We start from the raw sequence: 15,984 nt of genomic DNA, 5'->3' as shown, positions 1-15,984 counted from the left end.
TTAATAAAAAGTAGATATGACAGATTCGCTCAGTGACATTTGATGGAATTATTATTTTTTATTTTGATGTTTTCTTATAAAAAATAAGTGAATTAATATATTTCCTCTGGTTTTCAATTAACACCTACCTTAATAAATTAGGGATTAAAAATTTTGCAGCCTTGTGCATATATTTAAAAATAGTCCAACAAAATTTCAATAAAATAAATGACCACCCTTCAAAATTTACGACAAAATTATTATAAACTTGCTGAAGGATTGAAAATTGAATGTTGAAACTGGTCAATCCGATCAGACGTCAAGAAAATTTCAATTATTCATGAAAAAATAACACGTCTATGTAATGCAAGTTACTTTCCTTGTTGCAAGGTTTCAACATCTATACTACTGGCTTAAGCCAAAGATTTAAAAATCTACTAGTTTGTAATGGAAGACTACAAGTTTTGCTTCAAAGTGGTCCTGGTAAGTAATATAAGAGTAAGCAAAACTTGTCTAGTTAGGAGGTTCACTCAAGGCATATATCCACTTGGACAAGGAGCCACCATTGGTGTGGATTTCATGAGTAAAACTGTGGAAGTTGGAAATGAAAAAAATCAAGATATATAGCTCCAGCATCCTTGTTTATGAACATTAAGTGAATACATGCAAGTGTCTATTGAAATAATCTGATATGAAACGAGAAAAGTATTCTTTACCACAAATTAATTCTTACTAATAATTATAAATATGGGACACTGCAGGTCAAGAGCAGTTTTATTCAATCACATAAGGGTACTATCTCTCAGTCCATGTCCTCATATTAGTCGACACATTTTGCTGATTAAAATTTGACTGTTTATCAGTATGATCTTGAGAAATTGGGGAATATACCTGCAATAGTGCCTTTAGAATTTTAATTGTGAATAAAATTGGTAGAAATGACACAAATTTTTAAAAAAGTATATGTGAAAACTGTTTATGTAGTTTGTTGTGTTCTCACCCAAGATAAATTCAGTTCTACTTAATTGGGTGTTAGAATGCACATACAGGGAGTTTTTGAATCATGTACCAGAATGAAATGGGCAGTAGATAATTGCACAATAAGTTTAATTTTATTAATAACCTAATGCTTCCAAATCAGTAATTTTTGTGCAACAGTGTGTTAAAGTTATAATACCTGATCATGTCTTCTTTTGACTTGGAACTAATCCTTTAAAGGTGAAAATGAAAAAAATTATGGCAGTTCTCTCAATTAGAGAATTAAACAGTTTTTTTTTAGAGTTTGGATTAAAGGCATTATTCTTATATTAGCTAATCATTAAAATTACCACCAAACTAATAATTTTTCAACTGTTTCACTTTAATATCACAATTTCAAAATGCAAATTAGCAATGCGTTTGCACAGAAGACTTCTTCAGGAGTGAATAATGTAAAAACTATGCTAATAAATAAGGGTTTTATTGTTCGGTGGGAACAAAAAAAAACAATTTAAATACTTCAGTAGAATTTTTGTTTCCAAACTATTTTTGACTACATTGCTTATACATAGATACACCCAGTATGTAGATCTAATAAAATTTCTTACACTTTATGCAAACCTCCACCCACCACCATCAAGAAGCCAAATAAAAACAATGATCAAAATAATGGTTTATTCCAACAACATACAAAAATTTGCAATTTTCTATTATAAGCAAAAATGCTCATTATATACAAATTATCTTTAAGCTCCCAAATAGTTTACGGACTAGTCTTAAAAATTGAACTCAAAAGGTGCTTCAACACGGACAAACGTGTCTATTTACTAAAACGCAAAAACACCCATTGAAAATTTCACATTATAGAGCATAATCCGGTCAGCTCGGTGCATTTCTGGACAGGAGGTAACTTTTTCAGGGGCACATTTTGAAGAGCAGGTTTATAGTTCAGAATATCAAGCTCTTCCATGGGGATTTCACTAGCTTTCACTATTACATCACTATTATCACCAGTCTCACTAGTTTCCTTAGGGGTTATCACAGGTAATGGCTTTGAAATGTTTATTTTAATCTTATTTCCTCCACTTATAGTGGAATGCGCGTTGGTAGGGGCGCTTAATTCTATATTTCCATCCATTGAAGTTATTAGCTGGAGATGTGATGTCACTGGGACAAAATTCTTTTCACAGGGCGTTACTTTGATCAAATCTTCATCCTCAGTTCTTTTGTCTGAGTTGTGCTCTATGTCTGCAACCCGGAAATCTATAAGAGAGTATTATTAGTTCATGAAAATGCACTAAAGAAATTCACTGAAGTACCTTGACTGTTTCGAGCTTGCAAAGTATTGGGAAAAAGGTAAGTAAGTAAAGGAAAAAGGTAAAGTAAATCAGTGGTTCATTAAAGAAAATTAAGTGATGTTTACCATCTTCGACAGGTTCACTCTTTATCTTCACTTGTCCGATTTCTTTTAGCGTAATGATTTCATCAACGTCCATAAAACCATCATCGTCTAAAACAAGCTTCTCTTGTTTAATGACTACTGGCTCATTGTTCTCCGTTAAGGGAACTTCATCATCATCATCGTCTACAACGATTCTGACAGGGGCCACTTCATTCAAGATAACGTCATCGTCATCGCCATCATCTTCCGGAGCCACTGTTAATAATTATTTATTCAAAATTTTACATTTTACGAGTTAATTACTCAATGCATAGCAACGTTCTAAATATTTTATTTACTAAAGATGAAAAGAAAGTAATTACCTAACAAACCTAACAGTATGTATGAGAGGAAAACTCATTATGTACATAATTCTAAAAATCAATGTGTGGCATAAATCGACCTACTACAAAAATAAGTATCATTAACGGAGAGTAATGAAAATAAATGCTAATCCACAAGTGTATTAGGGAAAACAAAATAGTGATGAGACATGCAATGGACTGCTCTGGTTATAAGATTTATTGCGCTATTAACATTAGTTAATTAAGCAAAATGTCTTTGTACCAATAACTTAGCTGCAGCTTGTCTCCAAAATGACCAAAAGTTGTTAATTTGAGGAATAATATTCGACAAAATATCACGAAATGCGAATCACGTACAGATTTGCAAGAAGGAAATAGGGTCGATTTTTTGCTGCAATAATCTAGGCTTGAGCCTCGGTTTGATAAACAGTTTTTTGTTTCTTTTTTTTTTGTATATGGTCTATAGTTTTGGTAAACATAACTCGCAAAAAAGATTCGTACATTAAGCGTTACTTTCTTCGCTTGGTATACAAACAACTTTACACACACAAGTGTGGTAAAAAGTTTTACAATGTCAAATACCTACAGAAGCCTCATATTGGCACACGCCCCTTTGCTATTCGTGCTGTAAAGTGAACGGTAAAAAATACTTTTCCGTTTACTCAAGATCAAGAAACAGAAGATGTATTTGCCGAATAGTGATAACTTTTTAACAATATTTTCCAAAGATTTCCTGATTTAACCTTTTTTTCTAATTCTAAGATTCTTATGCATTAAGCACCCAAATGCAAAGAATTGCTTCAAGACCATACCTTCTTCTTCCTTTGCAGGACTAAGAGCATCTTCCGGGACCTCTTCAGCATCATCAATCAATGAAACAATCTCTTCATCATCATCTTTATCGTCCAGGGCGATTTCAAGCCCCGGAATCAAGTCATTCTGGGAATCTTCCTCTTCATTTTTGCTGTCATTCAATGTGTTATTGAGAATTGACTTTTGATAATCCTCGTAACAAGCTGGATGATAAGTCTTATCCTCCATTCTAATGGCGTTGCGCAGATGCCATTCTTCCTTCTCTTCATTGAAAAACTGCTCAAAGGTATCTCTACACATGTAGCAATGTTCATCGGTTGACTTGGGATCGGCTGAAACTGTGGGAATTTCAATCTCTTCATCGATCTCGTCTGCCACTTCGGCTTGTTGTTGTTGTTGATCAAAGTAATTTTTCTCTGTAAAGAAACAAAAGTGCAAACACTCGTCTAAAATTATGGAAAAAAATCCCCATACCCCGTTCCTCAATATCTTCCAGCTCTTCATAATTTTTCCAATCTTTCAATGAATAGTACCATTTCCTGCTATTTGCTACCCTAGAATTCTTCTTGCCACGTCTATTCTGCCTGAAGTGCCAGTCTAGATGTTGACTATACCACATACTGGCCTCAAGAGGGAATCGCATTCCGCAGCTTGAGCACTGCATGCCTGTATACATGGTATTATAAAGCGCCTCTTGGCGGATTTTCAAAGTTTCCGGTTTGTTAAAAGTCAGAGGCTTTAGTATTTTGGGCAACTTGCGCCTTTGAGGTTTTCTATTTTTTTGCTGGTGAGGTTTCGCAGGGGCTAAAGAAACAAAGTTGTTTTTAAAAATCATAAAATCCAGTTAATCTTATATAGTACCTCGCTCAGAAACTCTGTTATGCGTAAGTAAAGGGATAGGAGCCGATTCCTGAAAATGTCCTTGAGGTTTTTCCTGAGTTTTAACAACCCCAGAAGCGACGAGCTTCTGGAAAAGCTCATTTATGTTCAACAGAGGCATAGCAGGTACCTGCGGCGCAGTTGTGGAGGGCAAGTTGGGAGGCAGCTGGACTTGATAGCCCCCAGTGGTGGGCGCGGCTACCAACGATTGGGAGATGACATTTGATACCTCAAAGTTAGCTAAAATAGATTAAATTCGAATTCAACGATAATTGACAATCACAAAATCTCTTTGTTGTACTATCGTAGACTGTGTTCAAGAAGCTCCCATCAGGAGCCGATACCTCTGATGCACGAGACATGTATCGAAATTGGCCGAAATTACTGTATATTTCAAAATGCGGCTGAAATGGGCATATCCAGGATAAAATAGAAAGAAGGGCAAGATGGGTGTGATTAACTCGCATATTCGTCTAATAAATGTACATTCGTTTAAATTTCATACTAAAAATGGCTAAATGTTGCAACTATGTTGGATGATTATCGCTTTAACAAAAGTTTTTGTGTGAATTCCAAACCTTTGAAAAACGCGTTTTATTTTTTTTCTCTGTCCCCTTTTAATAAGATCTTTGAAATACTATTTTACTATTGATACTGTTCGTTACCTGCAAATTCGCATTAGTTTTTTTCTATATGTCGTTTCAGCTTAGTGACATCATCAAATTTATTTCCTTTAACTTCTTATTTTACTGATCTTAAACATTTATTCTATAAAAAGATATACTTTATCATATGGCATTGAATTTGTTTAGAAACATATATACAGAAATTTCACTAATTCAGTTTCGCGAATGAAGAAAGGTGGCAATTGCAAGGTGTCCTTAATTTAAAGATATCTTATTGTCGCAGGCAAAAACGAAAAATAAATTTCAGTAATTTTAATTTTTTCAGGAACTACTGAAAACATTCAAAAAGGTAATTTGTAAACTGCCTCTGCGAAAAGTTTTACAGCTCGCAAATGCAAGTGCGCACGCCTCAGTGTCAAAATTGTTATATTTGATATGCGTGCGGTAAAACTGATCCGTGCGGTTTCTGACTGAGCTCAGTTTCCTGTCGTTAGGTCGACTGCAACCACCTTATGGTAAAGTACCACTTCTCGCACTTGCTAAGTAAATATCTAGTACATTTTAATTTGATTTCGGTTTTATTGAGCATAGTGTTTGATATTTCTCAACATTCACGTTTGTACCTTGGACACTATATATTTTTCTCGTATTAGTTCTCCTTCATTAAAGTTAAATCAAATTCCAATGGTGCTTCCTAGAGCCTGTCAGCAACAACAATTGCTAGGAAAATGTGCAAACTGTAAATGCACATTTTGCACTCTGACTATGTTGTTCGGTGATTGAAAAGTCGAATTTCACTGTTTAGAATCGCGTTAAGCAGATTGAGCTGCGAATTTCCTTTAATTTATTAAAATTTTGATATCTATACAACGTGTTACAAAAGTCTGAGCCGCTACTCCAGGAGCGTATTCTATATTTTTAACACAAAATTTCATATCGTTTTTCTAAATAGTCTCTAGTGAAGACTTAAGAAAGAGCAATAGAGTTGGATTCGTTATAATTCCGCGGAATAGAAAGTTTTAAATACTCAAGAACGTCGAGTCTGACGAATTTTGAGTATAGGAAGAGAAGGAAAGGAGGCTTTTCGTCAGATAAATCTTTTTCACAGTGCCAGATCCATAAAAAACATTTTTTTAAAACAAATATGTCCATCTACGAACTTTGTTAACGTGTCTAATTATAATAAAACAAAAATAAAGTATAACTAATTATAATAAAAATTATTTCCATATTTACCTTATATGTGAATGTGTAGAATGTGCCTGATGTAACCTTCCAGATTTTCGTAACTGTTTTTAACACTGTGTAAATATCCAAATTTTCAAACCCTGATTGCCAGTAATACAGTAATCCCTAAATATAGCTATTGGAAAACACCCTGGGCCATATATAAAATGAAACACATATGTTCCTAAAGAATTTTTATTTTTTGTTTGATAACAAGACTCGACTAAAACGATACAGATAAGTAACAGAATGGTTTTAAAAATGTCTTCAATACAACGGTCCGAAACGCCACTGATTATTTAAAATTTTTCGTTTCGTAACCCCCAAGGAAATCCCCTTCTTATTCTACTTGTTCTTGCTTGGTTTGCAATTTTCATTGCAGTATTAAATATTAATCATTTTCTCCCCAAGAGAATAAGTTTCATCAAGCCAATGCAGCAAACCAAAAGATGCCCATAAACGAATAATCCGAAGTTAGAATATCTTCAGAGAAAGAGGAAGTTGTCCGATCGGGTCGCATGACCACCGAGGGAGGCAAACAAATTCTAACAAAAATCCTGACTTGACCGTTTAGAGAAGAACTGTGCGGAATCAAGAAAGACCGTGAAGAATGATTCGGTAGCGTCTCCAATATCAGCAGCGATGATGAGTTTTCATTTGTAGTTTCTGCATCTATAAAAGGTTAACCGCATTCTCCATAATCGTTGTGTAATGAGAAAGACAAGATATTGAATTCTCACCAAGTTGCTCCGCAAAAAATGGAGACTCCACCGCTACGGTTGAATAATAGGCATTTCGATCAGTTCCATTGAAGAAGTAACTGAAGGGCTCGGTTTAGACTAACTTGAACTGACTTGGCAGAAATAATTGGAGGGGCGTAAGAAAGCGCATTGTAACACCGTCAAATCTTCAAGAAAAGCATCCAGTCCGACCCTGGTTACAACAGCAAGAACAACCGAGGTGTGTGGTCATTTTTAGAAGTTTCGCTTGCGGATACTCTGGACAAAATCTTTAAGAGCTGACAATTCAACAAAAAGAAACCAATAAATCTATTTCCATAGATGGGATTGCGAAATATATTCGATTGTATGATAACAGAGGGATAACTTTTATGGACTATGATAATTTCAGTGAAATTTCGTTCCAAAATGGCCTTGGTAAAGCCTCCACCGCAGGTAAACATACGGGACAAAAAAAGAACGGATTTAGTAGCGGGTAAACTCAACCTCGACGTCGATGTCACCTTAATGTTCCCACTATTCTTCGATTGAAAAATGCAGAAGCTTTTTCCAGAAGAGGAAATTTGCACGCTGAAATTCTTTGATGTGTTAAAACCGATGCTAATCAATCAACGGTGTGGTGTTTAATGTGCAATTTGGGGGCTCTTGCCAAACCATTCATCATCAATGAAACGAAGCATTTTATACGGTCCTCAGTGCTACTCAAATGGGTTAGATTAGGCTTTGCTGTGATTCAAAATATGAAAAGAAAAGTTTAAGCTAGTACTTGTTAGGGAGGAAGGGACAGGAGAGACATTCCCAGGATCCCTTTTGATTGAACCCTTGACACCTATCAAGTAAAATTCGCCGCCTAGTAACCGAAATAATTCACCAAATTTCTTACAGTGTGATCTGAGCACGTATATGTATTATTTAAGTTAGTTTATTTCCTTTTTGATTTCTTTCTGTGTGTCTGACGGGCGACAGAGTAGGTAGGGTGATGGGGACTCGTAACTGTATGTTTCATCTTTCAGTAATTAATGTTTGAGTTTTAATTATTTCCTTTTCACGGTACGTGAGAAATATTAGTTGTTGCTACAATAACGACCTGACTATTGTGACGATTGTTGATGCAACAATACTGTTAGAATTGTAGCCAATGAAAACCAAGAAAAGTGAAAGAAACTTACATGGTCTACTCAATACTTTATCCCTATTGGTGACATTGGCCAACTTGGCCCTGACGGCATCCAAATCACTCCTTATCGGTGATGCAGGTAAAGCCCGTCTAACAGAATTTTCAATTGATTTTTCTGCAGAAATAATCGGCGGGGGAGGTGTTGTAGGTCTATCAACGACTCCATTTTCGCGAGCCTCTTCAGCTTGAACGGCAATTTGTCGTAAATCAGTGTCTTCGCTTCCAAATAAACTGAAATATTCAAATAAACGACTAATTAAAAACTTGCAATATCCCCAAAAACGTAAAACATACACATCAAAACTCCTGCTTTTCTTTGATGGTTGGTCGGAGACCTCAGGTGAGGTTCGCTTTTTAGGCAAAGTGGGAGAAAGGCGATGGTGTCGTGGTCTCAGATCTACATCCATTGGTTTCTTTAAGGAAGAGGACATATGTGGTGGAGGTGGTTCAAGAGCTAAAAAATCATGTGCAAATTTAGTAAATAGTCGGTGAAACCAAATATTGTGTCATTTGTTAATATGCAACTGCCACAATTTTTTTGCTGGATTGTGGAGAGCATTGAAACATCTGTGCAAAGTAACACCGGCACGCAAATACAGCATAAACACAGCACCTATTTACAACTGAATTTAAAAAAAATGGTAGATGTCACCAATTATTAAAGGAAACGCTATCCTTATACTGCCATCGAAAAACTGAATATATCATACATCCGCAATTAAAGCCAACCCGTATTCCGAGCTATTTTCTTCTATAGCTGAGATGGCATTAGCTATCTTTGACGTTAAGAAAGGCATTTGAAATTGACACATATGAAGGTCAAGTATTACTCAGATAACTTTGCACTAGATGAGTAATAATAAAAGCTCAGGAGAATTTTCTTGATGCATTCCGAGAACTGTATAACCCGCACCAATCTAATATAGTAAAAAAAATCGAATCGAAATTATTCTTTTGAATTATCTATATCTATTTCGTGAAAGCTGCATTTCTTTAATTAAAATCGTACTTACATTTTTGCTTTGGTGCAACTGATTCACTATTAACTTTAATGGAATTATCATTCTGACTGCTCGTCGACGCTAAACGCAAATCTTCGTCCTCGATAGAGGCCGTGTTTCCCGCCAAATTGGGCCCCACATAATTCCAATTCGTGTTCTCTACGCTCTTCACGAAATTATCAGGGACTTCATTCTTAGTCTGCAAGGATTCTTCCTTTCTGGCTTCCTTATTAGAGTTTTGCATCTTTCCCCTTTTGCTGGACGAGGCACCATCGAATTCGCGCGGTTTTTCACGTTTCCTGTGTTTATCCGGCAATCGTTTAATTTTCAGGGGCGAATCTAAATCGCCACTAGGCAAGCTATTACTAGAGTTAGGGTTTAGTTTGGGGAAAGCGCCCGTAAGTTTATCGACATTACGCGACTTCTGATCGGAAAATGGCTCGCGGGATTTGGATAAGAATTTTGATTTTTTGTGGCCTCTCTTTGTTAAGCGAGGGTCTCTAGGGATATCTCTTACACTCGATTTATTATGTAGATTTTTATTACTTTCAAGAACTGCAACTTTTTGATCGTGCACACTAGAAGTTGTAGTGACAACTGGCGCTTCTTGAGCCACTTGTTCCAACTTTTGTTGCTGCTGTCGACGTATTAACCTGGGATCTCTGCTTGGACGAGTCGAAGGCAAGGCTGGATTTACGGGTTTGATTTTTGGTTGACTATAAGAGCGATATTCCTGGGAAAAACATACAATCACACAAAAGTTCCTTGGAATTGAAATTATATTAGTCGAACTTACAATATCCGAAGGCTTAACTTTGTTAGTGACCACTTCAGGAATTAGTTGATTGGCTACTTCAGGTTTCAAAAGGATATTCTAGAATGGTTTACTCAATGTTTTACCGTTTCGAAAACCTTATCAGACAATACTCACAGTACTAATTGGAGGCCGTCGGCCCCCAGCTTTTATCTGTTCTTGCAACTTGACTTGGGTCTGCAACACTTCAAGTTCCAAAGTCTTCCTCTGTAAAACCAGTAATTCTTTTTGTTTCTGTATCAATTGCTCTTGCATTAGTAACGTCTCCATATCAGCAGAAGGGGCTGAAATAGCCGACAAAGCTGGTTTTACAGAAACTGGGCCCGGAGTAGCCGAAGGTTCTGTTTTCTGACTGTTATTGGCTTGATTTATACACGTCTGACATTCAAAGGTAATTACTCATTTAGTTATTTTGCGAGTGATGCAGCAGGGAAAGTACTTACAGAGTTTATCAGAAATCTGGAATTGAGATTAATGTTATTTGCGGGCTGGGCAGTAACTGGCCATGCTGGATCAATTTGATGAATTTGCACGTCAATTGCATAAAGTTTCATTTGAGGGAATACGTCGTTCCATGTTTGACGCAGTTTGAACATTTCAAGTCGGGTCTTCTCGTCGACCTTACCAAATAATAGATGTATTCTTAAGTTCCATAAGGTACAGGATAAATAATATGAATAAATAATTAGAACAATAAATCTATTAAATATATTTTATTTGGCCAAATGAACAATTCCTGGTAACGAATGTTAAATTCATTTTTTTAACTACTAATTACATGTAATTTTTAACATATTGTTATGATTTTGATGCCTATTTCTATTTCAACTATGTTGGTGAATCTACGTATGAACATTTTGTAAAATAGAAACTTACCACTTTAAAAACTGTGCAAAACGTGGATGCAATGTTTTGGCTGAAGATGCTGGTATACATTTGTCCAACGTTCTTCACTATACAGTCAACTAGGTATAAAATTGGCAATTTGACGTCAACAGCGACCTATATTTGGAAAGAGAAAACGCGACTTGTATATAATACAGTCCATTTACGATGTTTTTGAATCGATCCTTTCCACGAAAATTTTCTTATCTAGTATAAACAGCAATATTTATAAATTGTCATAATAATTTTGTAAAGGTAGACTTAAATTCCCACAATGAAATAAGCAAACTCTTGAAATCCTCTGATAGTGTTTAATGACTTTATTCAGAACGGAATGGGAACAACTGAGCTTGGCTCTTTAAATCTTCTAGATTTTAATGATTTTACGTTTCGCTTCTTGCTCTCCGCGCATTTCTATAGCCTTTCTGCAAGTTAGAGAATCACCAAAAGTGTCAGCTGTGTAAAAGTAACGTTTATAGTCCATCAATGATGAAAATATCGTACTTTATCTCTTGAAATCGATTGCACAAAAATCTGTTTAATGATTAAACATTATTGACTGTCAATTGTATAATACGCCTCGCCGAAAAATTATGGATTATTCAACACAATCATTTAGGTATATCCATAAGAAAAGCGAATATCCCATTATCGTCCGAAGATAATTTGAATTGTTTGTCGGTTTCTGCTATAGAATACAGAGCAATGTCAAGAATCCCTGGATAGGGTGGGTTCAAAAACACCACGAATGCATTGTTAGTTGTAAGAGTTATTTTCAAACATGCTCAAATGCATATCAACTATGAGAAATTCTAAAATAATAATTTAAATTCAAAGCGCATGAGGAATGTTATTTTTCTATATACTCATATTGCACACCATCAATTACCAAATTCCACTCTCAGATTTAAACGTTTACAAACGTAACAAAAAATGTTGCAAGAGAGATCGAAAAGTCACATTTTATTTTGGACATATTGATCAAACTTTACCACACAACTTCCTCTTTAATTTGAAACAAAAAGAAATAGGTAAGTGCCCAAATAAGTGCTTTATGCAAGATTTTCAACTGCTAAATATTTCAAATTAAACCTCAAACTTTTTTAACAGTTAAAATCATACACGGCGGCCCAACGAATGAAGTAGGTTAAAATTAAATTAATGAAAACGCATTCACTACATGACATTAGTGAAACTATTTCTGCGAGATAATAGAATATATGTTTGGGTTCTGTATCAGATTTGAGGAAGGACCCCGTGTGCTTCTCTAAATACGTCTATACCGTTATCGTTAATCACCTTGTATACTTCATTATAATGAGATATGCCATTGAGGTGCCTAAAACACTATTTTGTGACGTTGCTTAGTGATGCAATGGACTATTTTGTTGGTAATAAAGAAAATTATTATTACATGTTTTGTTAAGCCCTTTACCTGATAAACAAGATAAGACTTAAATAAAATAAAAAACAAGAGAATCTCGAAAAGTGGAAAAATTATTTAACTTTACCTTTTTCAATCGAGATGTCAACGCATGTAATTTGTAAAACGCCTTTTACACTTCTATCGTAGTGATAGCAGTAACTCTGATAACTGCTTTACTTAGCAAAGGCAGGCTATAGTTGACATTTTGTGGCACTGATATGCATAGCGTAACATTAGTATAACATTATTTAACATTTAATGTTAAATTTAAAGCATCAAAATTGACAAAAGGAAAGATAGTAGTAAGGAATCCAATCCCAGGATTCCGGCCCAAAATATTAATATCGGAATCCCGGTTCTGATCTATAAAATGTGTGGAACAACCAATAAGTGTCGAATCAAAGGAGACATTTACTTCGACACGCAGCCTGGCCCCGAAAATACATTTCCAGCTACGTGATTCCACTTTGAATACGTTCTTGCTTTCGGAGAATTTTCGCAAGTCGAAAAATTTGTTATATTTGTCATAGATTTGTAAATGTTAATGGATAATAAAAGTATTTGTGTTAGTAATGGCTGAAGTGACCTCAGCTTTACACAAGGCACACAAGGATCTGTCACTTTGTGGGTATCTAACTTATACCCTTCTTTTTTGAATATAAGATCAAAGTTAGTCATATGTTGTCCGTCTTATACGAAGTGCTTCTACATTTCCATATAGAAAATGGCTATTAACACAGGTACTTACCCCAGGCAGGCCAAAAGACAAAGTTAATACTCATTTGGACAAGTCAACATAGTAATAGATCAAATTTGAGGAATCAGAAGGGGCTGTAATTCTAGATAAGTTGTTTCTACACCCAAGTTACATTGGGTTGGTTAACTCTTTAATTTTAAAATACTGTTCTAGTTTCATCGTCAGTTTTTTTCAAATAGATTAGAGAAAGAAAATAAGGCGGCAACGCCCCTATAATCGTTTCTAGATCTATCATTTCGATAAGAATAATTTCATCATTCTAAAGTTTATTTGTAAAAGTTCCCCAAAACAAGTAAAAGTTTACAAGATAAGTTAGAGAGAGGACATCGTTTAAGGAGGAACAAACTGATATGTCCTATATATATATATTTGCGATAATAAGGATAAGAGGGAAAAAATACAGGGTTTGCGAGTAATGCAAGTATTTTACATTGAATGTATCAAAATTACTCCTTAGACATATCAATATTTGAGGGTTGATTCTTGTTTAGGAATTTTTTGCCTTTACCAACAAAGAGAGAAAAGAAATCTTTGGCGATCAATGTGGAATTGAAGATGCAATAATTATCTATACATATTTTAGAAGAGATTTATTCCTAATACATTAAAATTGAATAAATATTTATAAACACTGGCCAGCTCTAGAAAGCACTTATTTGGACCCCCATAATAAAAATATTGACTTAAACTTTGATACAAATATCAGGCATCTTCAAGAAGTTACTCAGGTTAACTCAATTTTGAATTAACTACATCTAGGAAGTTTGATTATTTTAAACTTAAAATGTATGATGTAGCTGAGTAAACTTAGGATACTAATAGTTATTTGGATAAAGGACCTGAGTTATTTTCTGAAAAAGCCTTTTCTTCAAACTACATACTACTAAAATAACAAATGAGATATTAACCTTAGCCAAATGCTCTTCAATCGCCTGTACTATAATCTTTGCGTTGGGCAAGTTTTCTTCCGCGAGCATGGTTAAAACATTGATTAGATGCTTGCTGTTGAAAGTCAAGTCTGCTAAACTGGACATGTATTCAGCCTTAATCACCTCAGGTGTCGTCATTTTGCACTAGTTGATTATCACAGATAAAACACCGGGGAACCGGGCTTCGAAAAACTAAAACTAAAATTTTCTTTCAGATTTAGGATAGGGAATTTGGGGCGAGAGGCAGGCACGTGGTGCGGGGATTTTCCACTTGGTCATACTTAGAATAGCAAACTTAAAAGCAACTTAGGAAGTAATTTATTTCACTGTTAAATAATGTACCTCAATCAGCTTTACAAAAAATGAAGAATACTGTTAAGGAAATACACGTCAACGCCACAATTCGACGAAGAGAGGATTTACTTTCTTTTGTTGACGATAATCCCAACGAAAATAAATTTTCTTTGTACGACCACACTGGATGTCTAGTTCCAGCGGTGTGTGGAATTTTTATCCACTAACAAACATTGTATGTTTTAAGGATTTTGCGTCCGGTGCCTATAAATTCTTGATCTCTCCGCGGCAGACGTCGCTGAGATTCATTTTCTCTTAAAAATATCTCATGCCCCGCCAATTGTACTGGCTTAGGGTATTACGATGTCCTTACATTTTTAGGCAGAAAATTTTGTCACTCTGGCGCTTTTAGGACTGTGAATTCTACCACGCATGTGGCTGTTTTCCTGTTTGGGTTGGACGGTTTACAAGTGTTACAAGTTTTTGAGAATTAAAACGGAAGGTTAACACGAATAAGGTTACTAGGGCAATTATCCACTAATTTATTGTCTCTTTTTGAAAGTGTGATATTTAGATGAATGATGAGATTGAAAAATGAAGAAATTCATTTTTTATTGGGATGTTGCAGTCATAGGAATTTAGGAAAAGGGGGTTGTGCATAAACTCTAGTTCTTACAAATAAAAGGGATGAAAGTTCTGTTACGTAAAGCCAGATGTTTTTGAGAATAAAGGGTACTAAACTCTTAAGTATAAAAAAGTATATTACTAAAGATATGGTGATGTACATAGACTTAACATAAGGATACATTACAATTGTTTATAGGTATGGAAATCTTGCACCTGCATAATACCTAAGAGTTTTTCAATATTTTCAGAATTTTTAGAAATTTCAGAACAGGATTAGGCATAATAATAATTTTAATACACTAATCACTACCCGCAGTATATCCGGGGAAAACCGTCCATTTGTTAATAAATACAACTTACACTTGGGTCAAAATGTCGTCGTATGGTGGAATTAAAACCTCCCGAATTTGGCTTTAAGAGGAAAAATGAAAAATAGAAACTTACCTTAAAGCACTAGTATGATTGATTATTCACAAATTAAGTCATATCCCCATTTTTATCGCTTTTTAACAACACAAAATATTTGGGATTGGCATACACGCACACTGTGCGAAACGAAACACCTTCCACGACTTCAAAATGGCGATTAAACTGAAACAGAAGAATACCGAACGGAATCGTTCGAGATCGGTATTTTTTGCGTCTGCGCGGTAATAACCGTAATGCGTTATAATAAAATTATTTGGAACTATTTACAAACTACCTGAGAATTTTAAATCAGAGATTGACAATGATATTCTAAATATTAGATAGATCTCAATTTTTAGAATAAAATTTCCATCATTGACTTGTGTCTTACACTGAATTTTATTTTATTTCTTAACTCTAACGTATTTAAAGTAAATCACCCTGCGGTTGTTCTAATTGTTTCACATTCCTGAGTGGGATGGAGCCCGCAAACCCATGAGTTACTTTCTTTTCTCTAATTTCTCCATTATTACTCTCTGGTATTTAGAGTTATATGCTCTGAATCACCCAATATTCCAGATTTAGAATTCAGGATCACACTCTTTGCGGTAAGAGAACGAAGCGATTAATTATGTGGAAATACAGATAAATAGGAATGATATGAAAATAAGGTAACTA

At 35.0% G+C, this 15,984-nt stretch overlaps 1 protein-coding gene and 1 long non-coding RNA gene across 5 annotated transcripts; one reads left to right on the top strand and one right to left on the bottom strand.

Annotated features, from left to right (window-relative positions):
- The first annotated feature begins 59 nt into the window (after positions 1-59).
- Positions 60-4,983, top strand: LOC136340715 (uncharacterized). The gene is made up of 2 exons (XR_010732354.1): positions 60-462; positions 515-4,983. It is a non-coding gene; the product is annotated as an uncharacterized lncRNA (long non-coding RNA).
- On the bottom strand, positions 1,619-15,476 carry LOC136340712 (polyadenylation and cleavage factor homolog 11-like). 4 transcript variants are annotated; one of them, XM_066284996.1, is made up of 15 exons: positions 15,343-15,476; positions 13,957-14,175; positions 10,857-10,982; positions 10,424-10,600; positions 10,098-10,358; positions 9,963-10,040; positions 9,179-9,899; positions 8,460-8,619; positions 8,158-8,396; positions 4,378-4,635; positions 3,991-4,320; positions 3,516-3,932; positions 2,381-2,614; positions 2,277-2,291; positions 1,619-2,220 (listed from the first exon to the last, which is right to left on the bottom strand). In XM_066284996.1, exons 2-15 carry the CDS (start codon positions 14,113-14,115, stop codon positions 1,814-1,816), a joined length of 3,582 nt encoding a protein of 1,193 aa, XP_066141093.1. In that variant the 5' UTR covers positions 14,116-14,175; positions 15,343-15,476; the 3' UTR covers positions 1,619-1,813. The 4 variants fall into 4 exon arrangements, with proteins under 4 accessions (XP_066141093.1, XP_066141094.1, XP_066141095.1 ...); XM_066284997.1 differs by having other exon boundaries at positions 13,957-14,121; XM_066284998.1 differs by lacking the exon at positions 2,277-2,291.
- Between the last annotated feature and the right edge of the window lie 508 nt (positions 15,477-15,984).

This window comes from Euwallacea fornicatus, chromosome 8 (assembly GCF_040115645.1).
Source record: "Euwallacea fornicatus isolate EFF26 chromosome 8, ASM4011564v1, whole genome shotgun sequence".
Classification (NCBI taxonomy): domain Eukaryota; kingdom Metazoa; phylum Arthropoda; class Insecta; order Coleoptera; family Curculionidae; genus Euwallacea; species Euwallacea fornicatus.
This window is presented reverse-complemented; position numbering and strand designations above follow the sequence as displayed.